At 37.3% G+C, this 26,176-nt stretch overlaps 1 protein-coding gene across 8 annotated transcripts in view; it reads left to right on the top strand.

Moving 5' to 3' along the window:
- Nucleotides 1-26,176, top strand: part of ANKS1B (ankyrin repeat and sterile alpha motif domain containing 1B) — a 436,612-nt gene that overhangs the window by 226,064 nt on the left and 184,372 nt on the right. For 7 of the 8 annotated variants that reach the window (XM_071800411.1, XM_071800380.1, XM_071800388.1 and 4 more), the window contains one exon: nt 8,551-8,657. In XM_071800411.1, the coding sequence (XP_071656512.1) occupies nt 8,551-8,657 (107 nt within the window). Of the gene's footprint in view, nt 1-8,118; nt 8,658-26,176 lie in introns of those variants that run through there. The other variant, XM_065841667.2, reaches the window with a different exon arrangement.

The following is a 26,176-nucleotide window of genomic DNA, read 5'->3' as shown; positions in this document are numbered from 1 at the left end:
TAGTGGCAGTGAGCTGTGCCCTCACCCAATGGGGCACAGTCCCATGGGGGTTGCACCCAGTGGACAGAAACACGTACTGGTAACACAAGCCATTGACCACACCCAGACAGGCCTCTGAGGGATGATTTAGGTCTAGGGTCCATCCAGGGAATGCAACCAGGAGCAAAATGAGATTGGGTCAGAAATAGGAATGGAGACAAGGCTGTAACACGCACTCATAGTCCATGCAGGAGGCAGGGATGAAGACAGGACTGGAAAAAAGCCACTATGTATGTCTGAGGAGTCCATCCAGAAGATGACCTACCTACAGGGTCCATCCAGTAGGTAGGACCAGAAGCAGGGCCAGAGACTGGTACTGCTGTGGCATTGCCAGGGCAGGGACTGATGGCCTCAGGCCAAGCTGAAACGGGGTCCTGGGCCATAGGCAGTGTGGGGGGAGGCCTGAGGAAATACTGGGCATGGACAGCAAGGCCCATTGGTGCTCTCAGGACCTTGACACCTCTGGTATTTATTTGTCATTATTATTTGGTCTTATCAGTGAAATCTGGTAACTTGTGTCTGGTTTATATATTACTATTTTTTGAGATTTGAATGTTCTAGGAAAGAAATAGGTGAGGGTAGTTCAGTGTTGTTTTTTAGTAAAGAGCTTCAAGTTACTTTCACTTCCATTTAAGCATACTTTTTCTAGTAGAGATTTGGAGTATCATCTTTATAATTAGCTGCTGGTTAATACTGAAGAACTAATGCATGTAGCAGATCTTGTCCTGTATCTAATCTATAAAAATATTGAAATTAAGCTGGGATTGCCTCAAATACCTAAATCCAACCTAGTCTCAACTCTTGACAAATCTCAGGGCATAATTTAATCTCAGATAAGTGATTTTATTTTACAAAGAACATTTTTTACCTGTTTTAAAAGGCTTGAAAGGGGAGTGGGAGAAAAAAATAATTAAAAGGAGAGAGGCAGATGTGAAACAAAACAACAGATTGTTGTAGCTGCAGATGAAGGATGACAGAAGAGCAAATTATCATAAATTACAAGGAGAATAAGTAGAAGAGACATACGTAGGGAGTGTAGAAAAGGAATTACTAGAAGAATCTAGAAAGAACAAGAAGGACAGAAGGGAATTCACCTGGTCAACTGCTAAAGGAGATCACTCTAAAATCTGGTGCATCGGGGGCAAAGAAACCTCTGAGCCCAACTAGCAAAAGAAAACAGAAGACAAAGTGGCACACTGTCTCAAGTTGAATCTGATTTGTAAAATAACCCCAGGAGAAATCCTCAACCTTCCATCATGTATACTTTTAAGGTTCATAATTTCAAAGACATAAACGGCAGTGTCAGTACAGGAGTCTTCTTTGCACAGCTTTCCACAGGACCTTGCAGTGGTTACCAAGTCTATGAAGTTATGGTTACCATTTATTTAACAGCTGTATTTAACTTGAGATGTCTCTGTTTAGTAGGTGTTCTTTCAAGCCTTCTTTGAACAGTTTTGTCACATATTTCTCCATTACTCAGTTCTGCTTCTTTGCTAGTCCAGTGTTGCTTACAAAGATTTGCTCAAATTTGAAATAACATAAATTTGTTTTTATGGTGCCAGAAATTATAGCATAAAGGATTTGGCTTGCATAGTATTTTTAGCAAGACTATGTAGTATATGTTTTTATATAAATACACTTAGTATACTAGTTTTTAACAGTAGTCTAAAATCTTTACTGGATTAAAGAAAATGTTTTGATTGGTCATGGTGTCATGTACATTTTCAAGGTGGTTTTTTTTTTTTCTTACTAGTCTCAAACAGTGAAAATGATTACTCATAAGTGGTAAGTGTAGTGTTACTATTATCCTGTAGAAGTACCTGAGGCAAGCACAGAAATTGCTCTAAGAAACTAGAATAGCCAGAATAAGGACATACACATTTACCTCTTGGATGTGAATATCATTCCTGAAAAAAATGACAGGCAACTGGAAGCTCTTTGTCCTACCAAAGCAATTTGTATTAGATAGAATAATTTGACAGTATGGTGAGGATCTACTGAGATTTGGATTCCTATCACCTGCTCAGTGCTGTCTTCAGCAGTATCAGCTCCTTCAGTGCTCATGAAGAGGTGCAAAAAAACCAACTAACTCTAATTGCATCTTAACTGTATCTTTCCTAAGTGCCCTTGTGGGGCACCCAAGAGGCAGAGAGACATTCCCTCAGTTTCCTCCATTTCCGGTGGAACAGTTGCAGAGGAGGGGTGGAAGATGAATCCTGCTGTCCCTGCAACTCTTTTTCTCCCAGCACATTGCATCAACCACCAAACTGTCAGAAAAATCCATGAAGAACTATTAAGCATAAAGACACTATTTCTCTTTCAGGAAGTTGTTGAGCTAGAAATTGCTGGAAGCTGGGAAAATGTTAAGAAAGGACCACTGCATGTCCAACTTATTCTTATGTTCTTCTACAGGCATCTAATAGTAGCCACTGTGAATGTAGCCAGTGAATGGCTGAAGCTAGATGAAGCTGTGGTGTGGTCCGATGCAATCTCACTGTGAAACATCCATCTGTTCTTAACTAATTCTCTCAGTTCAGTAGGTTGCATCTTCTATTTCTGCTCTGTAGGTCAAGGATATAAATCTGATTGAAGTTGTGGCCATTACAGTGCTGTGTGTTATAATATCATTTGATTTTCCTGTTATCTTTAGAAATAAATTATCCCCCAAAAATTATTCATTTAAAATACAAAATCAGAATCTAGAAAGACTAACTGTATCTTAAGCAATCTTTCTGTATGGTGATATGTGTTACCATATATCATATATACACACACATATATATACACATATATATATAGCTCAGCACCATAACAAGTCCTGAACAGAACAAGGTGTGCTGAGTCCTAGTCCAGTGGCTGTGCTCTAGAAAACAGACCTTTTAGTTTTCCAGTAAGATCTGTCCCTCATTTACTGAACAGGGTGGGTTCTGAAGGAGACTAAACTGAAGTTGCCAAAGCAATCAACTAAACATGAAAAATATCCTAACTTTGAAGTGTCTGTAATAAACATGTGTTTTATGATGGAGTAGAGTACTTTGACTGAGCTGTTCCTGGCTAAATCATACATCAACAGTCAGAAGCACAAACTCATAGAAAGGCCAATGGGGTTCACAAAGTACAGTTCACTGTTGACAACTCATCTGTCAAATAAAATGAATTGTCTTTGCTCACTTCGTAGTTATAGTTATTATAGATACAGTTATTGTGCTTACATAGTGGTAATGTAGAGTTAAAACAAATATCGGTATAAAATTCAGAAAAGAACTGTGAGGATGATTTTCCCAGTCAATGAGAGTTGTTCCATTAGCTTGCATTAGCTGTGGTCTGAGAGTTATTTTTGTGCATTCTGAGCCACACATAAGCAATGGAATGTAACCTTTAGATTATAGATACTAGATAGTGTTATTTAAATTCAAGCCGTTTCTATTGATTCTGTTTTGTTTCTGTATATGCCATGAAAAATGTCTCTAAAAGCACGTTCAAGAAAATACTCAACCTCACCAAACATGATCATCCAAAGTGGCATCATCATCATCCAAAGAGCTAAGCTTGCTGACAGAAGTTACAGATTTTATTTAAGGCATCCAAATTTTTCAGTTTTATGAAAACGATCATTTGAAATCTAAGCATTTTGAGTAGCCTACTACACTTCTCCCATGATAAACTTGCTTTAATTATATTTGTCTGCTGGATGTTAGGCATAGTTTTTCTCATACAACATCCTGTTCCTAGCTATTCTTATCTCCTCTCCAGGAATACATGTCATTTGTTTATTCAGTAGAACACCCAGTCACATTAACTTTGCTGTAGCACAAGCTCTGTTGCAGTTGCGAGAGAGAACTTTGTTATCCAGCCGAAATCATAAATACAAAGAGGAAAATGATGCCTCATCTAGCGTTGAACAAGGCTGAAAGCTTCAATTAAAAAAAAAAAAAAAAAAGTTTACGAAGTTTACAGGACTTACTGTAGCATCAATTTTTTATCCAGCTATGCTAAACTGGCTGCCAACTTACTTAAAAGATTCATCCTTTCATATTGTGGTACAGTCTCCACTGAGAAATTTCTTAGTAGCTACTAAAATTCTCTAGTTTATGATTCCTTAGCACCAGAAGTGTTTAGCAATGTTCAACAGGTATTGACCTACCTAAGAAAATGGTTTATAATGATCTATCCATAACTAGGGGAGCACCTCCTCTGCAAATAATCCCTGCATTTCTTTCATTTCCTCACTCAAAAAAATAAAAAGAAGCCAAGAAAGAAAAATTTGAGCGGCAGAGGAACACGCAGGTTGACTCAATATGAGTGATAAAGCATAGTTTGATTTATTAGCCCGAATAGCATATACTTATACAGTTCACGATAATTATGCATACCTGTCACTTACTAATTGGCTTAAGCTCTAACAGTACATTTGCATGGTCCTCCTACTTGCAGCTGCTAGCTATGCTTATTCTACATTCTTGTGCTGTTGAAAGCTATTTGTGAAATTCTGCCAAGGTCTCAGTGACCTTGCTGATGTTACTGAAACAGTCAGCGGTTCCCACTGTGGCCTAGTCTTGCTACTTATGCTAAGGCCTTCAGAACAGGCTTCTGCTCGTACAACTGTCCCTTATTTTTAAGCCATTCTCCAACAGAAGAATCCACATTGTTAACAGCAGAGACAATAAAATAGAGAAAACTTTAAATTCCTTTGCATTTAGAGCAAATCTGCCTTAAAACATGTTTGAAATCATGTGCTGATATCACAGATTCAGTCAATTCCAAACCCCACAATAAAGATATTCTGAGTCTCATTGGGAACGAGACGTCTTGTAGAAATCATCGTATAGCATACCAGATGGCATCTTTCTTGCAGACATCACTTCAATGTGCTGCTTCTATTCCCTTGGAGAAGAAAGAACCAAGTATTGCTATCCTTGTAAGAGACTCATGCGTCAGTTTTCTCATGCAGGAATAGGTACATCTTTTTTTGATTGTGGTATCACAGAAGGATCATCATGGGATTTATGTTCTTTGAAATAATAGGAAAGCAAAGTAGCATGTAAATGTGTTACAGGTGAGACCATCTCATACAGTCTGCATGATACTTTCCTATATCAGGATCAGCTTTAGGCATAGGCAAAGTAGTCAGCACCTGCAGCAGAACACTGGTGGGGTTGGCACTGAATTATAGACTAGCAAAATGAAGAGATAGGCTTCTAGTTTCAAAGCAATAGAACCTGCTCCAGGTTCCACTTCATTGGCTCAGAAAAATTGCCTGAGCAACCTCCCTAATATAAGCCTCCTGGACCGGCAAAGAACAAGGCGATCTAAAGAGCTGCAGACCCTAATCCCCACATCCCTGGCTTTACTCTGTACCTTTCTTTACCTTACTACTGCCTTTAGTGGAAGAAGGAGGGGAAAAAAGTCTTGCAGATAGCAGGATACTTCAGCAATGAAATGGACAAGGTGGCAACCTGACTCTGTTTCTCCTTATTTTCTTTCCCCTTGCTGAGCAACCTTATGTTGTGTTGATGGGCTCAGACATGTAGTTATATTGGCAGGGGACAGAGTTGGAGGAGGGTGCACAGTAGGACCGACAGCACTATAATCATCCAGTGCCGGGGCCATGGAGATAGTTAGACACAGTACCAACAGCTATATAAGGAAATGTGTCTGGGGAGCCACTGAAAAACTGAATTTTGCCTACACTGTTGCTAGGCATTGAGCCAAGCACTTTTCATTACTGGCAGCATGACTTCCATGCTGTTTATAGTAAGGTAAGGAAGAAGCAGTTTGACCATGAAACTGGTATATTGATTATCAGCTGTCTGCTAGTGTGGGCAGAACATTTTTGTTGCTGAGGGACACAAGATAGAGAGACATTTGTGTCTATACATGTATAGGAAATATAGGAGTCAATCATTCATGAGCCTTTCGAAGAGTGGGATTATGCTTTGCTAGGTCTCAGTCTGATATTTTTTTCTGCTTATGGAGGAAAGGAAAAAGCAATTCAGGAATCCTTTTCAAAGGAACTCCTGATTTCTCAGTCAACTGAGAAGAATTCAGCAAGGATTTAATTCTCCCCTTGTTTAAGATAATTTTGCTCTTAATTTGTTCTTTGAAGAGCTTGCCCAGCCTTTCAAATTTGCTTACCCAAGGGAAGTCCACTATATTTCAGCTCAACATATCTTACCCTCCTCCTTACAGCCTTGCTACTGACTGGGCACAACCGTGAAGGGATTATGTTCCATCTATGTACAAAGATATTAATTCACAGTAGAAGATTTACAGACAGGTGTGAACAGATGCATCTGTATCTCCAGGAGACCTAGATTCCTATCAATTTGGTATATCTACTTTCTCTGAAGAAAATAAATTATGCATTAAACTGTTTGAAGTAACTTTAGCTATTTGTGCACACTGTACACTTACCAAAATATTTGCTCTATGTTGCATAGATTCTCATGCTATTGTTTTTAAATACTTGGGAAAACTCCCAAAAGTTTCTTCAGCAGTTACAGATTTAACAGCACCTACCTTCAGTAGTTTTTTGAGAGACATAACTTCTCATACTTCATATAGTAATGTATCAAATCAGTAGGAATACCAGGAGTAATGTAAGATCTCCCAACAGATCTGTCTTAGCCAATTTTCCAACCTCACGAAAGATCTTCTGTGTCTCAACTAAAGTGATTCTACAAAATCATTATGAACTTCAGTTCGCATGAGATGTTTCGCAGATCCAAGCAGCAATATCAAAGTGAAAGGTCATCCAGTTTTAGTCCAAGGACTAGTTGGTTGGAGTTGAAACTCTTATAATGTTAATTTAAAATATCCAGCTAAGTTTGAAGTCTGTTCTGCAACTGCTCAGGGAGCCTCTGCATGTCATTTGCAGAGACTTTGTATTAGAACGTGTTGGTCAGACTGCAGGTTCAGATTTCTGTGAAACAGTTTTCTGCCATAGTATCATCAATCCCAAATGATGCCCTTGGCAGATACGTATAACTTCCTTATGCCTGGAATTAAATTCCTCCTTAGAGATGGTAATTTCTTGAGATTCACAATGGACAAGAAAAACAAATAAAATGTCTTCAATAAATGAAGTTATACTGGACAGGATTCTTAGAACTGTGACGTGAGTATACCCATTTTCTGCCTTTTTCACTAAATCCTTTGATCCCATTGTGAAAAGCAGAAGTTTAGTAAACATTCCTCTCAGAAAAAAGGTGTAAAATATTTCCATCTAGAGAGAAACTGTCTCAAAAATGGAACATTGATGAGGTATTTGGTTTCTTGTGCAGAAAATGAACTTTGCTTTCTTTTTACATTCATCATCTTTTATTAAATTTTTTCCAGTTATAGTTGATAAAATATACATCCTTTCTAGAAATCATGCAAATCTTATATATCTGCCTGCTGTCAGTCACATTTTTGTAAGAAAAGGATATAAACTTAAGATTTTATTCAGTAAAAATATTCTTTTAATTATTCATTTGAAATTGTGACCTTTTCAAGTTGAATTATTATATGTTGGCATGAAGGTTTTCTTGTGTCTTATAATATTTTACGGTTGAAGAAATCATGCAGATAATCTAATTACTTTGACTCAAATTGTTGTACCGTTTATGTCTTTTACTGTACTACAGAAGAGAAACTGTGAAATGTATTCATTATTGATCCATTAAAGGGTTTTGCTATTATAAAAGCAGAGATGCAGACCCCTACCTATTTTGTAATAAAAGGGGAAGGGGATGGCATAGTAAACCATGCCATAGGCTACAGTTTATGTATTGCATTTCTTAACCTCTTGTGAAACGTAAAAATCTACAACAAACAGATATGTAAAGTGTAACTGGTATGAAGATTCTCTTCAGATTTAAGTGCTCTAGGTTGCTTTTGAATCTTGCTATTTTCTGCATTTGTTTTGACTGCTCTCATCATTCAAGATTGACGCTTGGATGGGTGTGTAGGAGGAACCAGCAGCAGCAGGCTTACAGCTTGCAGACAAAAAAAAAAATCTGCCTTATCTGATGGCTATTATTGAAAATGCGAGGTGTAGCCTAGGCTGGGTAATGAAGGGGAGAGAGCGAGGGGGAGCAAGAAGCATGGAGCTGCATACTGATGAGTGTAGGAGTACTTGATAAAAAGAATTCTTGCTGCTGGCAGTGCATTGCTCATTGTGGAGTATTCCAACAATCACATATAACGGAGAACAGCTTAGCTGACAGCTTGATATGCTTTTTTTTTTTTTCCCCTACTGTATGACGTACTGGTCTGTAGTAAAGATTAATAACTAAGAAATGTAGAGCTAGGATCAGATCTTACGTTATATACTGCCCTGTAAACTATGTTTTACTTCTGACTTTTCTGCTTGCTGAAAACATTAATCTGTGAAGCTGGCGGGCTCCTTTGATACCAACTTTCCCAGGAACACGATGTGGCAATGCCACCTCTCAGCCCAGGACTACCGCTATTATCCAGTGGATGGTTATTCGTTGCTTAAACGCCTCCCTCTTCACCCTCCTACAGGACCCCGATGCCCTGTCCAGACAGTGGGACAATGGTTGGAAAATATTGGGCTACCTCAGTATGAAAACCACTTGCTGGCTAATGGATTTGACAATGTGCAATTTATGGTAAGAAATCTTCTGTGCGTAGCTGTGTATATACACTGTAGCTGCCTTTTTTGTCTGTCTCTTATGTGCTCATAAAAACCTTGGAGCTATTCTGCATTGCACTAAGAAGATCTGTTTTGTGTTTCACTTTTCTGTGTCTAGCTAAATTAATATATGAACTGTCCTTGTATAAACTTCCAATGTGTACACGTTACAAAATATTCTAGCTAGAAATACAGTAAAAGAAAAACTGAATATTAAGGTTCTCTCTCCCCCTCATCAATCTTCACATTAAAAAATAAAAATGCACAGTTATTTTAGTCCATTGCAGGATTTTCACAGTATGTAAAAGCTGTAGACACCCCTATCTGCAATACATAATTTTATTGCTTTTATTTAAACATTAACATAACTGTAATAATAATTAAATAACATGCAATGACATTCTTGTATTGAGAGCTATTTTAATACCAGAAAATTATTTAATGAAATGTGCTCTCTCTGCAAGTGATTCTAGATGCCTCAGTTAAATGTTTTTCCATCTTAAATAATCAGGCTATGGGATTCACTTGTTGAAACCTATGCCCGTGTGGAAAAGTAATGCATCCCTTTTAATAGTTCCATTTGCATGTTTTAACTCTGGGCATTTATCAGGAACATTTGAATGAAATAAAATGTAATGTACTTCAGAATTTACAGTATTACCATGTGGTGTAAAGTAACACAGACTTGTCATGCACAAACTTTCCACTGAAATGAATATTGACAGTAAAGAGAGAAGCTTACTTGTCAGGCTGTTATATAATCATTTTCTACATGCTTCAGTATTCCCATTCCTTGAACCTCTTGCAAAAACCCTGACTACATTTCTTATAAAGTATCAGAGCTTAAAATATTAGTAATTACTCCATTTTAAGACATTTTTAGTAACCCTGTATATGTTGGAACAGTTCTAACTTTTCATAACTTACACCTGACATATAAGAAACAGAAGTGAAACAACATGGATATTGTGACTATAAAATCATCACGAGTTGTATTTTTCCTATTTAATTTCTTTTGCCAACATCATTATATGCCAAATGGGTTACCGATCAGAAAATCAAGGCACAGATCTCTGCCATTTCCACATTATAACAGTGTAGAGGTTCCTTACTGTTTTTACATGGCTGCCATGTGATCTTTTAATTATATCAGTAAAAATCATTAGAATCTTTATCTTTCAATATTCTTGAAAACAAAGCTGTAAAGTGTGCTGTCAGCCCAGCAATGTAAAAAAGAAAAGATTTCAAAATGCATTTCAACTACAGTTTCCCAAAATATAACCACATATATATATATAAATATATATATATAAATATATATATATGTTGTGGTGTTAGTTACATAATTAGGTGATTGTTTAGTCTTAAAGAGATTATGGAGGGAAATTGTTCACAAGAAACTGTAGGTGGCATAACAAATGCAGAGGGGTACACCAGGTAAACGATGAGCACCAGAGAAGCCAAAGAAACTGTCCTAGAGGGTTTTCTAGTTGTCCCCTGGCTCTGGAGGGGCCTGAACCACAATCTGGGGGAATTTATGAAACTTCATTTCCTACATCTCTTATTAATATATTTAGGTAAACATACAAATAGTACACAAGATTCAATTATTCAATACACAAAACAAACTCTTCAGGTATCAGGCAGATTAAGTTATGCCTACCTGTGTTAGCTAGTGTTTTCCAGTCATTTTAATTGAAACCTTTTCTGAAGTGATTTGTTTTAAAATAAATATTGCAGGTAAAATACAAGTTACTTTTAATATTAGTTGGGGCAGCATGCATATGTGAATGGAAGATTAGACTCTTAAATCCAATGATAAGCAAAATGCTGGAAAATTGCCAAGTAATAAAAATGTATCATTTAAGTAATAATTCCTAATTTATTGATTTCACACTGTTCATCATGCTGTTATATATATTTTTTCTTTGTACCAGAAATTGAATAGTTCCCATATTTTATTGGAAATAAAAATGATCAGAAAACACTGATTTCTTTATGTATCATTCTTTTTAATATATTAGCATTATGTAAGGAAAGCCTCTCTTGAAAATTTAAATGAGTGTTTTTTAAAATATTTTCCATTCTAACCAAAATGTTAAAGAAAAAATTAAACTTCAAAATCTTGTAGGAATATGAGAGAAAGACCTGCTATGCTAAGAGAAAAATTCAGATTACTCCAAACTTAAATATGTGATAGTCTTCCTTAAAGAGAGAACTGCTTTACTTTTATTAAACTGGCTTACATATTAAGCTGTATTTTACAGGCTTATTAAATTAAGTGTTTCAGATAGGTTAGGCACTTTACATTGAACAACTCTAATACTTCAATGCAGTAAAAATCAGTTAGACATATTTATTCTTTATTCTGTGCCATACTCCTGCTTTTGTTTTTCTGTAAGCACATTCTGACCTGCATCTATTCATTCTGTTGCCTAAGCAACAACTCCTATTAAGTATGATTTAGTAGTACAGGTCTTACTAGATGTTCAGAACAGAAGAGGGAATATAACAATGATATAATTAATGTCCATGGAATAACATACATCTGAGAACAAATATATCCTATTTATACTACTCTCAACAGCAAAATTCTGTTAATTAAATTAGCATTCTAATTAAAAGATGATTTTCAGATAAAAAGATTTCACGGTTAATCATTCATTAGATCATAGAAATTAACTCCTTGTGTTTAGTTCCCCTTGGGCGTTAGAAAAGTTATTCACGAGGCTGTGCTTAGAATTAGATAGATTTGTTTCTATTACCTGAAGTGTGTGGACTTTATAGTAAGAAACATCTCACATTTCACACTGTGAATATTTTTTTCTTCATTTCATCAATATATGTTTTAAAAATAGGTTGAAACATAGTATTAAAAACTAGATCTGTCTTTGTGAATTACTTTATTTCTACTTACAGAGTGTTTGTGCATATAGCAAGTGCAATTCCTACCTATTATTAGTGTCGTGAAGGAATGACACTTGCATAACATCTAGTAGGCCCAAGGCAGATTTAGTCTCAAAACTTAGTTCATGTGCGCTTGTAGGAGTAGAACCATACTTGCATATCTATATATACATATGCAATCATTATTAACTTTGATCATGTGTTGTGTAATAGGCTGCAGTGTCCTTCAGATGTAAAAATTTGTAGTGACTTTATGCAGAGATACTCTGTGTTAGAAGATGCAGATGATACTGCAGTTTCACAATGTTAAATGCTGTTTTGCATTTAAACTAATTTTAAACCACAAGAAAACAATTGGATCAGTCATAAATTGCAGCATATAAACTAGATAAAAACAATAAGGAAACCTAATGAATCCATTCTCATCTTTTGATACATAGGTTCCATGGACATTCCTGGGAGAAGCTATAATCTTTATGCAGACTAGCAGGCCTACATAACTTAGTATGCTGGGGAAAAAAAAGTTAAATTGCAGAGAAACATATGAAAATATACAAATGTGGGAGGTTACTAGGTCCTTGCATGCAGCTTTCTACAACTCTGAAGCTTCGTCAAAGACTTCATTCTGGATTCACAGAGATAAAAGCAGCTCAATCAAATAAGTACCCAGTGGGGACTAGTTCTGATTAAGGACTGCGTATGACTATCTATTTATGGGTTGTTCTAATTGTTTAAGATATTCTGAAATTTTATCACTTGCTTAATATTGCAATTTGGTGAAGATAATATATCTTGAAAAGATTTATAAAACACTGTATGAGAGAAACAGGGACCAGGCAACCAAAATGAATTAACAGAAAAATATGAAGCATTTTATTGTATTTTTTGACATTCCAAAATATTATTCAGTAGTAACAGTTAATAATCTGAATTGGCGTTAGACACGAGACTTTCATTGCTGCTGTGAACTTACAGACATGCACTTCTACCCCTTCAAGTACTTAAATGGCTTGCATTGCCTGAGGATCTAAGCATTGCCTAAGTATTTTTTAAAATTCTCTCTTTTTCACTGTTGGGAAACTGAGGCATAGAGTGACTGCAGGGCAGAATTTGAAACTGCCTATACATTTGAGATAAGAGGCACTAGTTCTTGAAATAGCTACTAGCATAACATTTAACAGATCAATTCAGTTGCTTAAATGTGGCTATCTAGTACCAGTTGGGATACTGTGGGGAATCCAGGAGATCCAGACAGAGCTGACATTATTACTGAGGACAGCCAGACCCCTCATGGTTAGCAGGTGGAGTCCAGGTGTGATACCACCAAGCATCTCAAACAGCTCTAGAGTCCTGATGCTTATGCAGCTGAAATGAATCTTAAATGTTGTAGGTCACGAGGAGCTTGTGACATGTCTAGGGACTGAGTACAGATGTCCTGACTTTCCACCTAGTATTTTAGTTGCAAATGAATTTATTTTCCTTCTAATAATTTTCTGTGTTTGTGTTCATCCTGTGAACTTACCTGAACAAGTATTTACCTGGTTTCACAGTTGAGAGGGACTACCCTCTCAATTCTCCTTAGGTGCCTGTTTTGGATTTAGTTTTGAGTTCAGTTTTGACTTTTTTTCCCTCCTTCTCTCTTTCTCTCTTTCTTTCTCTCTTCCTTTTTTCATTTCTTTCTTTGTTTCATTAGTCAGTTGAACTTCATCTGGAGACTGTCCACTCACAGGTGTCATTTCTGGGATTAGCTGTCTTGGAACACCCAGTAATTCTTCTTGCCTTTAATCTCTCTAGAGGATCTTAAACTCTGTATCAAGTATAAAGGACAGAAGCAATTCTATTCCTCTAGAGTGAAATACACATGAAAGAAATTCTTTATGTGCATTGACTCCAAGTCCTGTACTTGTAGAGACCACCACAGTTTTTATCCAAAAATACCTGGTACAGTGATTGATGATTTGGGCATTAGGTGAAAGCTTGAAAGGGTGAGTCAGTCTGCCAACACCTTTCTTAAATTAGTCGTGCTGCAATGATGAAAAGGAGGCCAATGTTTGACAAGGGTTCCTAGTCCTAATGTGCTTAGGAGAGCAGATAACCTTTGTAACACCCGAGCTCTGAGCTATCCAGGCCCATAACAGCTGCTCCAGAGACTCATCAGGGCACTCATGCATCATCTGAAGTGTAAGAACATTGAGAAAGTATTGTCTGTGTGCAGTTTACTCAGAAATGAAGAACTGTTTAAGGGAACCTTAGAACTGTCAAGCAGTGATATGCAGCAAGACACATTTTTAGCAGAGTAGAAGGAATATAAGTCCCACCGATGCTGGAATAAGCTGTGGTTTAATATTTTCTGTACATCTAGTAAAATCTTAGAATATACGCCTGGAAACGCAAGTTTCAATCTCCTCATCTGGCCGTTACTTGCAAAGTCCAGGACTTGCTTTTAGTTTCATGGCAGAACTACAGAACATGACACTAAAAATGTGGAGCTCCTCTCAGTACCAGTGTGGCCCTGGCTTCTTTCCTGAGCAAAGTGGCTCTTGGTCACTCCACGCTCTCCCTTTCCTTCACCTCAGTAACCTTTTGCAACTGTGGCTCCCGAGGCAGACCAACTCTTCCCTTGATCCAACCTGTTAGCCAAACATAGAGTAGGGCAGAATTAAAGTTCAAATATAGACATCTACCTGTGTACCAGTCAGTAGATTTTTAGGACTCAGTTCAGTTGCCCACGTATTGGAATCACATGAGATGACTGAGACATCTGTGTAGGCTTGGAGTATATGATAAAGGATCTATGGAAAACTCAGCTGGATTCCAGGCAATGTACACTTGCAGCACCTCAAATGATTCTAAAGTCATATCTGTGGGCAACTAGGTGAAGCATCTAATCAGCCACTGAAGCCAATGGAGCATAGAATGCGATTTAACTGACTGGCTGACTAACTACTAGGGTACTTATTTTAGGATAAATTAAAGTAGATTCATCTGGTCAGCTGAATCACTGTCTAGGCTTTATTGATATTTTTACTTGGTCTCCTTAAGCTATCATGTAGACACAAAAATTTCGATAGCTCAGTTTGGGCTAGAATCCATTCGTGTTCATCAAAAAGGAAACACAAAGTATTTTTATTAGAGGTTTTTCTCCTCTCTCAGAACATCAAGCTCTGAGGCTTCAAGATCTTCTTTTTCATCCTAGTAGGGATTCTTACTATCAAACCTGCAAAGGAGAGCTCAAGTGGGTGCCAGAGATGAAGACTGGACCTGTCATCCTGCAATGGCAACAGGTCTAACAAATAATCCAGTTCCACGTGATCCAGTTAACACTTCTGTCATAGTATTCCTCAAGCGGGTTGAGAGATGGATGGACTTATTAATGTACTCCTCAATATTGCATGTGTAAATAATTGCTTGCTCTTTCTGTCTTGAGCTCTCAGACCATTCTTCATCATCCAGCGTGAGTGCATGCAGATCTGGAAGAGGCAGTGCTCGTTCCCCAGTGGAAAGAAAGGGATCTTAGACAAATCTGCTTCATATGTATAATCTACATATGGAGGAGGGGAGGGAGGGAGAGAGAGTCAGGTGCTGCATGCTGGTGGCTGATCCTGCACTTGACAAAGGACTTTATGAAAATGTTGGCAATAAGATTGCTCAACAGAGGCAAGAGAAACAAGATAGAATTTTTGTGAGTTTCACTTGAACAACTGATTCATAAAGAAGTCATCCTCAGACTGTTGACTTAATTAAGGCGTCCTGGGTGTGGTGGAATCGTTGAGAGGAAGAGGGAGTATGTTTTCATCTAAATCTATCTCAACAGTTGTACCTTGTAGGTATAATCAGGAATAGGTCCACCAGCCTGTGTGCCAGGTTCTGCTAAGTTAACCTTCAGGTGAGGGTTCCTCTGGTTGTTCTGGAATATTTGTCCATCTCTATTTAAATTTTACTCCACACAAGGTTGTACATGCAAGGCACACTGGCAGGACTTCAGGCTGTACACGTGGTAGACAATCCAGGTGCCAGTATATGCAGTGGAATACCCTTCCACTCACCTCTACCACTCAAGTTAGTGACATCCAGTGCATATGTACCTCTTTGGAAAGCTCACTCTACAGCGGTCTGAGAGAAAATAACTTATCCAATGTACATATCAGTGTATTGGGCTCAGGCTTGCCCCCACTAAGGAGAGAAAGCCAAATCCAGACGTTGAAAGCCATTGCATGTACAGCCACCACTAGAAGTGAAACTATTTAATCTGTGAGTATGGTACCTGAGGACTGGAATTAGTCCCATCTGTTCTAACAATATGTTAAATGCTAACGTGAAGTGTTGTACTTGAGCTAAAAGCCCACCTAGTGCAGAGACTGGCCTTCATCTCAGTGTACAAACACTGATGAACTGTATTCTGAGACTGCATGTGAGGAATTGTCTATTGGACCCAAATAAAAGTTTATAATAAACTAGTAGAAAATACTTCATCTGAACGTTAGGTTGATCAAGCAGGTGAAAATTCTAATAATGGTATAACAAAGCATGGCATTTTAATAACTGATAAGAGATGTAATGCTGATATAATGTTCATCCTAAGTGTTTATTTAAGGCAAAAACCACCTGATATTTTTACTGAAAAGGACGATGCTAAATCTTCAAGAAGTAGAAATGTTTGTTTATAGAATGGTGTGTATAATGCTATTCCTCATAATTTATGAAAAATATGAGAAACATGATAATATGTAAAGGTCATTAAAAGTAACAAAATGTTTAAAGGTTAAAAGAGGCAGAAAGTCTGAGTTTTTACTCTTCAGGGTGAAAAACTGAAGATTCGAAGGATTGTATTTACATTGTAGGTAAATAATGGAAAGCTTTGCAAAGGAAGGAAATGGTAGACTTAAAACCACTGGTCTGTATGTAGTAGAAAGTTACAGTTTATTCTTAGTTATTTCATATGGGAATACTTCTTAATAAAATAAAAATAAGAAAACCCACACACAGTAACGGGAATATAAAAAGGAATACAATATACAGTTGTGTATATTACTGTTTTGAACAATATTGTCCAACAAGAAATAATTAAATGGCATCTAGAGCAACAGGTAAATTAATCTCAAGCAATAACAGACTTCGGTGACCAAGTTAAAGATATTTGAAAGACAGAACAGTATGGGGGAGCTTGATTACAGATAACTGCATTGTAGGAGTTATCAGGTAAAGATTAATGGGTAACTAGAAATAAACATAAGATTCTTGGACATGTTATCCTTTATGAAGGAAGACTAGGTGGTGTAAGAAGAGCTTGAGTAGTTATGTTAGCAAGTGTTAATGCAGATAAACAAAATGGAAACAATCTAAAATAAAGAAAAGAGAGACTGTGTCATGAAAGAATAGGTAAATAACCAAAATACAACAAGGAAAATGTAGGGGAGAAAATTACACTTCATTAACTATGTGAGTAGAATACATTCAGAAACGGTTTTATCAATATGCTACAGCTAAAAGGAATATTAAGAAAGTCAGATAAGAGTCATTTTAGTCTTAGCATAAAGATGAAGTATGAGAATTAGGGAAATATAGTGTTAAAGAAGACCACTGAGATACTGGAGAGGGAGAGGAAGAGAGAGAGTAATCATACTTCAAGCAGATAAAAGACCTGAATTATCTAGGTTAGGTGATGTTTGATGAAAAGTCTTAAGAAACTGAAGAGGAAATACTAGATCCTTTATCAATCATATTTGACAACTCCTGGAGAATGAATGAATTAATAGAGGACAATTAAATATATGTAAATATATAGTACCAATATATGTTTCAGATCACAGGATTCATCCTCAGTATAGATTTCCGGACTCTTGACCTCTTTATCTTCAACCTTTCACCATACAAGTAGTGCCTTATTCAAGAAGGAAATGGATGGAAATGTCATTAGCAACAGATAGTTACCATCGTCTGTACCAAGTCTGGTGGGGAGAAAATGGGAAAGTGAACAGAATGTCGCAATGGGTTGTAATGGAAAGAATAAAGGAAGCAACTGTGCAGTTGGGAGATTAACAGAATATTTAAGGGAAAACAGTAAAGAAACAGATGCATTGTACAACGCATTGTGCCTCTCGTCATGTAGATGAGAAGCTTTCCTTCCATCAAAAATAATTAAAATTTCAACAAGTGAGACAAGCTTAATTTTGTTAGTAGAACTAGAGCTACTTTTTAAAAAGCTGTTCTAGAATGTGACGTACCAGAATTGCCATGCAAGCAAGGCATTGCTGGTATTGTTTCCCTGACTACTTCTGAATTTCCTGGGCACCTAAAGTTTTTCTCCTTCAGTTTAGAGGTCTTCTCTTTGCCCACACGTTGGTGAGAATATTTCCTTCTCCCATACCCCATGCCTATGTATTGTTTATGGTGCCAACACCAAGACCAATACATTTAACCTTTTTTTATGACAAAAGCAATGAAACTCTTGAAGCTTTTATCAACATACTGTATATTCTGCACAATGTGCTGTCTGTTCTGCCTATTGACACAGGTGCTCACATGCACACACACTACACCAAAAGGTAATTCATTAGGGTGAGAAATTCCACATGCTCAGAAATAAAGAACTTGAGAATTACAGTACCTTTGCAGCCTCAGTTCATCCCTCACATTCATATGCCTTATGATATAGTCTTCAATCATAGGATTCTCTGCTAATTTTTCTCCCTCAAAATTTCTTCCTCATTCAGTGTACTGAGATCTGAGAATGCACAAGCACACATTTCAAAGAACTAGTAGTTAAAAATAAAACTTTCTTTTACTTTTCTCATGTTTAATGGCTTAATGACTTTACAACCTTAGCCTAATGGATGTTTGAAACAATGATGAGACCCCCCAAACTGCCTTCTCTTTTCATTCAGTAGTGATTTACACTTGTCTAGTATTGTTCACCTGGAACACTAGAATTGCATTATCTCTGTAAAGTACTTTAACATCCAAACATGCTTCTCATTTGCATTTGCATTTTAGAAACGAAGTTATGAAGAGTTAGAAAAGGTAAAAGGATAACACTTCAGATGATTACTTTAAAGAAATGAATATATTCAGTTAGAAACACTTTCATCACAATTTTTCAGAAGCTGAGCACTGTGCATCAAAGGTCACCTCCAAAAACTTTGCATACATGTTTTACATGGATCTAGGCAAAGATTCAGTTCTAAAAAAGGTTGATGTTCTTGACTTTGAATGGGAAAAAAAGATATATTCTTAACTGCTGAAGGCCCTGTGCAAATAAAGCAAACTGCCTTGTCTTAACTATGATTTTATTTCACATAAGCATAATTTATTGTTCTAAAAATGAGCTTTTATTCATTGTAAATACAAGGTCTCACAATTAAATTCTCACCTGTTCTCTGGTCTTAGTCCACTCCCAATTGACATGTATTTGCAGGAAAACAAGTGATGCTATTTTACTCCCCAAATAGTATATACTACTGTAGACTTTAAAACACATTTTCTTCACTATGAAATGAATTATATTCTGTATCTTTTGCTGTCCCTCATTAAGCTCAAATTAGTGTGCAGATGGGATAAAATCTCCATGCAAAAATATACTGTATTTGTTTTAGCCTGGCTGGTGCTGATGAAGCTGATGGTACATACACTTGTACATAAAACCCATGACTTAACTGAAATCTCATGTTTCAGATGTTTGTTATTATCTTGTGCATTATTTTATTGAATTATTTGAAACCAAATTATTTAATAGCATTGTTAATGGAAACAACAATGGATTAAATTTGCAAGACATACCATACCTGCTCTAGATTTGTGTTGTAAGTCTTTGACTGGATAATAATTCTTTGAAAATTTTTTGATCCAACAACCAGAACTAGATGGAAGTTTTGAAATATAAAAGCCAAAATATTTGCCCAGGTGGCAGATGTGGAGGGATAAGCTTATTGTGGATACAAGGGCTAACAGTCAGTTTAAATATTAAAAACTAGAATAGCATAAATAAAAGCATGCTGGATAAACACCTATCAAATGACCTTTTTGATAAAATTCCCAAACAGTATTTTCTCTGACTTCCCAGTTAGCAGCCATGAATTGATAAAGAGTGGCCCTCTGTGCACAATGCCCTTTTGCAATTGGAAAGAGGGTGGTAAGAATCTGCATCTTATTCACTGGAACCTTATAGCTCATGCTAAAACCAAATATATGTGCAGCTGGTTACAGCCCTTAAAATCTCTGAAATGACTGATAGATTCTATTCTTCAGTAGCCACACTGTTTAACAGCTTTTTCACTGCTTCAGGTATGCTTTCTCCAAACAGCTCCCTTTTTAATCACATAGAAAGCCCACTTCTTGAAGTTAAGGTGGTGTTTATAAAGAAATACTAGTTCTTAACTGCCATGCTGTGTTAAGATAAAAGATTGCACAATACTGGGTTGGTTTTTAGCCTTGATCCATTTTTAAATATAGTATGAATATTATAGTTCTGTTAGCTTCTCTGAACTCCCTAGGCATCCCTCTTGTTGCCAGAAAGGAATTATGAATTGACAAAGCAAGTTATTTTATTTCATTTTCCATCTCTCCTGGAATTTGGAAATGTGTCTATTCTGTCTATGAACTTTCTACTTCCTGTCGTTCTGATTTTTTGAGTACTTGTTTTATTACCTGTAGAAACAGTAGATCTTCACTTTCTGCCCAGAAAAATAACTTTATGCAGCAAGAGTGGAATATTATGTCAAAGAATTCAGATACAGACAAATCTTTGGTTCCCTAAAATATCAGGCTTTTTGTCAGCAAATTCTGCTGTTCCTGCTTGTATGGCTTGATTTCTCTCCATCTCTTAACTCTGTTATGTATATAATAACATCTTGATTCATATATGTACTTGTTTAAAGTTCGTGCTGATTTTCTTTCTTCTTGAACAATAACAAGTGGAGACTCAGGAAAAAAGAGAATAAAGAAAACACTTGCTAGGACATGCAGAAGCAGCCTGATCTGTGGAAAATGCACAGGACTAAATATCTAAGGGTCTTTTCTGAGGTCAGCATTTGATTTGCATTATGAGTTTGGGGAAGATGCTTCTCTATTCCCTTAATTATCTCGCTAGGAAATTACATAATATTGCTGGCCCACATATATGAAAACAAGAGAGGATACTGGGATAGAAATACCTGTATATTAAGAGCTATATTGTGGCCAATTATCTGCTTGTGTCTGTCCTTTCATCGTTCAGGTTTCTAAGTACCTGTAGCTGTAAAGCACAGTTTCTCAGGAGGGAGCCAGCGGTAACCAGAATGCCTGAGGAATTTCACTGAATACCGTCAGTTAAGTTCTGAATAAATTCGGTGGCAACAATTGGACTCAAGCTAAAAATAGTGCAGGAAAACAAAACTATTTAATACTTATTAATATTTTTGCACCCAAAACAAAATTAATCAGGAACATTTTTGGTGCATAAGCTAGATACATGCATTTTGTCATTACTTTAATCTTGAAATCATGCATTTTATTGGTTCTGTAAGCCAAACCCATGGCAGAAACTGTTTCTTAGCATTCCTCTTGTCTCTCCTGGAGCTGCTCGGGTGCCACTCTTCATTTCTCTATATTTCTGAGATTCTCAGTGTCTGACCTCTCTCCCAAAATACATTTGTGTTTCCGACCTCTCTCCCTGCTTCAGCATCTCTGCAGACTGGACTCTTCTTGTGTTCCCCATCTCTCCCTTTTCTTCATTTCCTCTTTCCTCGGTAGAAATTACTGTGTCTTTTTTGTCTCCAAAGGAAGGAAGGAAAGAAGGGAGGAAGGAAGGGAGGGAGGAAGGGAGGGAGGAAGGAAGGGAGGAAGGGAGGGAGGGAGGGAGGGAGGGAGGGAGGGAGGGAGGAAGGAAGGAAGGAAGGAAGGAAGGAAGGAAGGAAGGAAGGAAGGAAGGAAGGAAGGAAGGAAGGAAGGAAGGAAGGAAGGAAGGAAGGAAGGAAGGAAGGAAGGAAGGAAGGAAGGAAGGAAGGAAGGAAGGAAGGAAGGAAAAGAAACTGGGGAAGCAAACTAAAACCAAGGGGGATGGAGGATTTCTGCTTCACATCTAAATTATTTTTCTGACTTAAAACATGTTAGGGAGTCCTGGACAAAATCAGAGGGACATTTAACTGGCTGGTTTTCACAGAGATATTCTTGTCACTCTTTGGGTGACAACTCTGGCCCAACACAGCTGGTGCTCAGTGAGAGCCAGTTTGCTTGGTTGGGTTTAAGCTGACACCTTGGAGAAAGCTGGCCGTGCTATCCCGCCTGTTTTGTACCCTGTTTCCCCCAAAATAAGACAGGGTCTTACACTTTTTTCATTCCAAAAGATGCTTACTTTTTTACATGTATAGCTGGCTGGGCACTATTTAAATTGTCTTTTTTTATGAACTGTAACTAGGGCTTATTTTTTGTGTAGGGCTTATATTTTAAATCATTAAAAATCCTGGAAAATCATACTAGGGCTTATTTTGGGGGTAGGTTCTATTTTTGGAGAAACAGGGTAGTATCATATTATTCAGATTTTTTTGTTTTCTAAGTTGTCTCAGGCTTCTGATTTATCTAGACAGCTAGCTACAGATTGTGACAAGTTTTTTGATAAAACTGTTGCACTGAAAACCCTTTGATACACGTGCAAGGGAAGGAACAGAATTTGGATTTGCTGTAGTGTGAGTATTCACCACTAAAACTGAATTTAACTATGGTTATCCTTTGACTACATATGTAGATACATACTAAGTACTCATTGAAATGGAAGAAAACAATCCCTGCATTTAGACACTGAAAACTAATAGATTTAGAACTAATAGCTGTGGCCCTAATTTGTCCTACTTTAATTATTTACCTGTATAAGGAGTATAAAAATGCCACCTTGTCTTGAAGTGGTCCTATAAAATATATTAATTCCTGGGTTTTGGGTAGTCTAATATTATTTCAATGCAAGTCTATAAAAAGTCCACAGAAAGTGAGTCATTCTTACTGGTGAGTTCTTCAATGAAAAACTATATATATATAAGACAGGGACCCACACAAAGAATGATAAAGGCTAAAAAAAGAAATATCAGCTAACTTATTTGTAAGTATCATCCATCCCTTTGCACTGAATTAATGGATTATTCATAAATATAATTATACTGTGTGTATGGTGCCATGTAGAATATGTATCCTGGGGTGAAGGGTGGTGTGCCGGTGTTGAACAGTCTTTGTTCTGGTATTTTGCAGCTTCATGACTCTGCAACATTCCTTTGATGTGTAGTGGTGATCAGCAGCTGTTATTTTGTCTGTTGCATTAATTGTGGTAACTTTTAAGAAGGTATACTGAAATATAGAAATTATACTAAGTGAAGTTACAGTCTTCCACAATCTTGTGTCATGAGGTCAGGAGCACACAGTTTTAATATTCACAGTGGTCTAGTTTGGACTTGATATTAAAGGCAGAAGACTCACAGGTGTTAATCAGGAACCATTAGGAACATTTATCACAAAGAAACTGAAATTAGAAAAAGCTTAGCTTGCTCACAAAGGAATCTGCAAAGCATTAGTAAAATAACTGCTTGAATTTGGGTAGGGAGAGGTCCCAAAGGCTACCTAAACATTAGTTGTGGAGTGCAGTATCCTTGTAGTAGGAAACGGGTTGATGGAAACGCTCATCGCTGTAGCAACAGGAGGGAAGGTGCCACACGAGGTGAGTGACTTGCATGAAGGTTTCCTGTGACTGAGAGGAGTGAAGCACCAGTGTCAGATTGCTGGACTCTGAGAGCAGGTGTCCCAACATGTTTACTTGGACAACCAGCTGTGCAGCAGCATTGCAGAAGCCTTCCACACTGTTCTGGGACTGGATCAGTCTGCATACAAGTAATACTACCCTAAGAATATATCAAGCTGTCCTCTCATTAATTTTTAACATGTTACTTTGCATTCTTAAGAAAATGCAGCACATAAATGGGAAAAATAATCAGCCCCTCAGATACATAACAAAACAAGTTTACCTTTACATAGAAGATTCTTGAAACCAAATACTATTTGCAAGGCAGGAAGAATAGTTCAAAGGGCTATTACCAAGATGCTAGGACTGTCGGTATGGGACCAATATGTGACTTTAAGCTTCACAGCTAGTACTTACTTTGTCTGGAGACAAGATACATAGTTATATTTCTGAGAACAGACTTATTCACATGCATGACCTTTTTTCTTATATTCACTGGCAGTAAAAGATTATGCCTGTCATTATACATGCAAGTAATTTATGGATTGGTATAAAACTGCCATGTTGTATATTTGTAACTTCTAACTACTCAGTTATGGGTACAAAACACAGAACCATGGTAGTCACACTAATTACTGCCTTTGTGTTTTATTTGAGATATACAATACAAGAATATTTGCAAAAGAGTGAGAAATGTGTAAATAAAGCAGAGAACATGAACAGGAAGGTATTTGAACTATATCTGAATACAATATGTGGATTGGGAATAAGTTGCAAAGGGAGAAAAATAGATTTGAAGGGAGGAGGGGAACAGAAAGCAGACCGTTTATTATCTGGCTCACACATCCAGAAATCTGATTTTGCATTTGTTTGTTTATTTATTGGATGTGTTTGTTTATTTTTATATTTCAGAATTATAAATGTTATTGTTCAATGGCAAGATACTTAAAAATTTTGGGCAAACTATTTTGATGCCTGCAGTAATTAATACTTTATATGACATCCAGAAAATTTCTGTACAGTTTTTTTATAGGTTCTGGGTGACAGCAGCTGTATTATTGGTGAAATAGCTAGACCATGCTACATTAAATGCTACTGCTTAGTATTAAAAATATGTTGTCATGGATTGACAAAAAAATATTAAGAAATGCAATGATCAGTGAATCACTCCAGAATACATTTCTTACATATCAGTGCCTACACAGCTGTTTTCCAAAATGAAACCTTTAATTCTTAGATAAAAGTAGCATAAGTTGAATGTCTTTCCCTCATTCTTTGGACTCATTGTCCAGTTATACCTTGTTCAAGTGTTTTAGGGATCGCCAAAGACAGAGGGTGAAATATCTCCTTTATGCATAGAAATTATGTCACCCAGAGGGACCTTGACAGGCTTGAAAGTGGGTTTATGTGAACATATTGCAGTTCAATAAGACCAAGTGCAAGGTTCTGCACATGGGTTGGGGCAGCCCCTAATATCAGTACAGACTGGGGGATGAATCAATTGTGAGTAGCCCTTCAGAGAAGGACCTGGGGATACTGATGGGTGAAAAATTGGATATGAGCCAGCAACATGCTCTTGCAACCCAGAAAGCCAGTCCTATCCTGGGCTGCATAAAAAGAAGAGTGGCCAGCAGGTCAAGAGAGGTGATTCTGCCCCTCAGTTCTGCCCCTCCTGAGACCCCATCTGGAGCATTGTGTCCAGCTCTGGAGTCACAGCACAAGGAAAATACAGGCCTGTTAGAGCAGGTCCAGGGGAGGCCACACAAATGATCAATGGGATGGAACAGCTCTGTTGTGAAGAAAGGCTGATGGAGTTGGGGTTGTGCAGCCTGGAGAAGGCTGCAGGGAGACCTTATGTGGCCTTCCAATATATAAAGAGGTCTTACAGGAAAGACAGAGAGAGACCTTTTATTAGGGCATGTAGTGACAGGACACAGGGCAATGGTTTTAAAACGGAAGAGGAGAGATTTAGATTGGATATAAGGAAACACTTTTTTTACTATGAGGGTGGTGAGACACTGGAATAGGTTGCCCAGAGAAACTGTGAATGCCTCATCCCTGTAAATGTTCAAGGTCAGTTTGGATGAGGTTTTGGACAACATGAAAGATGTCCCTGCCTATTGCAGGGGGAGTGGACTAAACAATCTTTGAAGATCTCTTCTGACCCAAACTGCTCTGTGATTCTAAGTATCCTTTCTTCCATGCACTCTACAAATTTAGGCCTGTCATCATATCACAGCTTTTAAGGCACTGGTCTTACTTTGATTCTTGTGGAATATATCACTCTAAAGTTAATTTGTAAGAAGGCTGGTCCAGGGCTTCTGCTACCTCTGCAACACATAAAAAGAAATAAGCTTTGCAGTGCAGGGATGATTTACTTTAGTCTAGAAAAGGGATGGTAAATCAATTTCTTCCAAATGGTAAAGAGCAGCTGAGCCTTATGTATACATTACAATCTATGGTGGTTTTGTATTTAGCAAAATCAGGTCTTCTGCGTGCTGTATATCCAGCACTTATTGTCTAGCATAGCTACATGCCTATATGCTTAACTTTTTATTAACCCAAAGGTGAGAGTGAAAAAAATTATATAAGACAAATTATTTATATATTTTGCTTCTCTGGGCAGTTTTGGCCACTAGCAGAGATACTGAACTAATGAGTTAAAGAGACCTATGATACATCTTATAGGGTCATACTAATGATTCTTGGGAACTACAGCTTTGATTCAAATTCTCTAGCTTTTTTTTTTTGAGAGGCAGTGTCTGCTTGGTACTGAACGTAGGCTTCGTGGCACAAACCAATCGTTCTTGAAATCACTACATGTGAAGCAAAATGCATCCTAATGTGATACCATAGTCCACGCGTGACACGCGGGATGACCATCCAGTGGAATG

This window comes from Patagioenas fasciata, chromosome 1 (genome assembly GCF_037038585.1).
Source record: "Patagioenas fasciata isolate bPatFas1 chromosome 1, bPatFas1.hap1, whole genome shotgun sequence".
Taxonomy (NCBI): domain Eukaryota; kingdom Metazoa; phylum Chordata; class Aves; order Columbiformes; family Columbidae; genus Patagioenas; species Patagioenas fasciata.
Note: the sequence above shows the minus strand (reverse complement) of the source record. Positions and strands in the feature narration are given on the sequence as shown.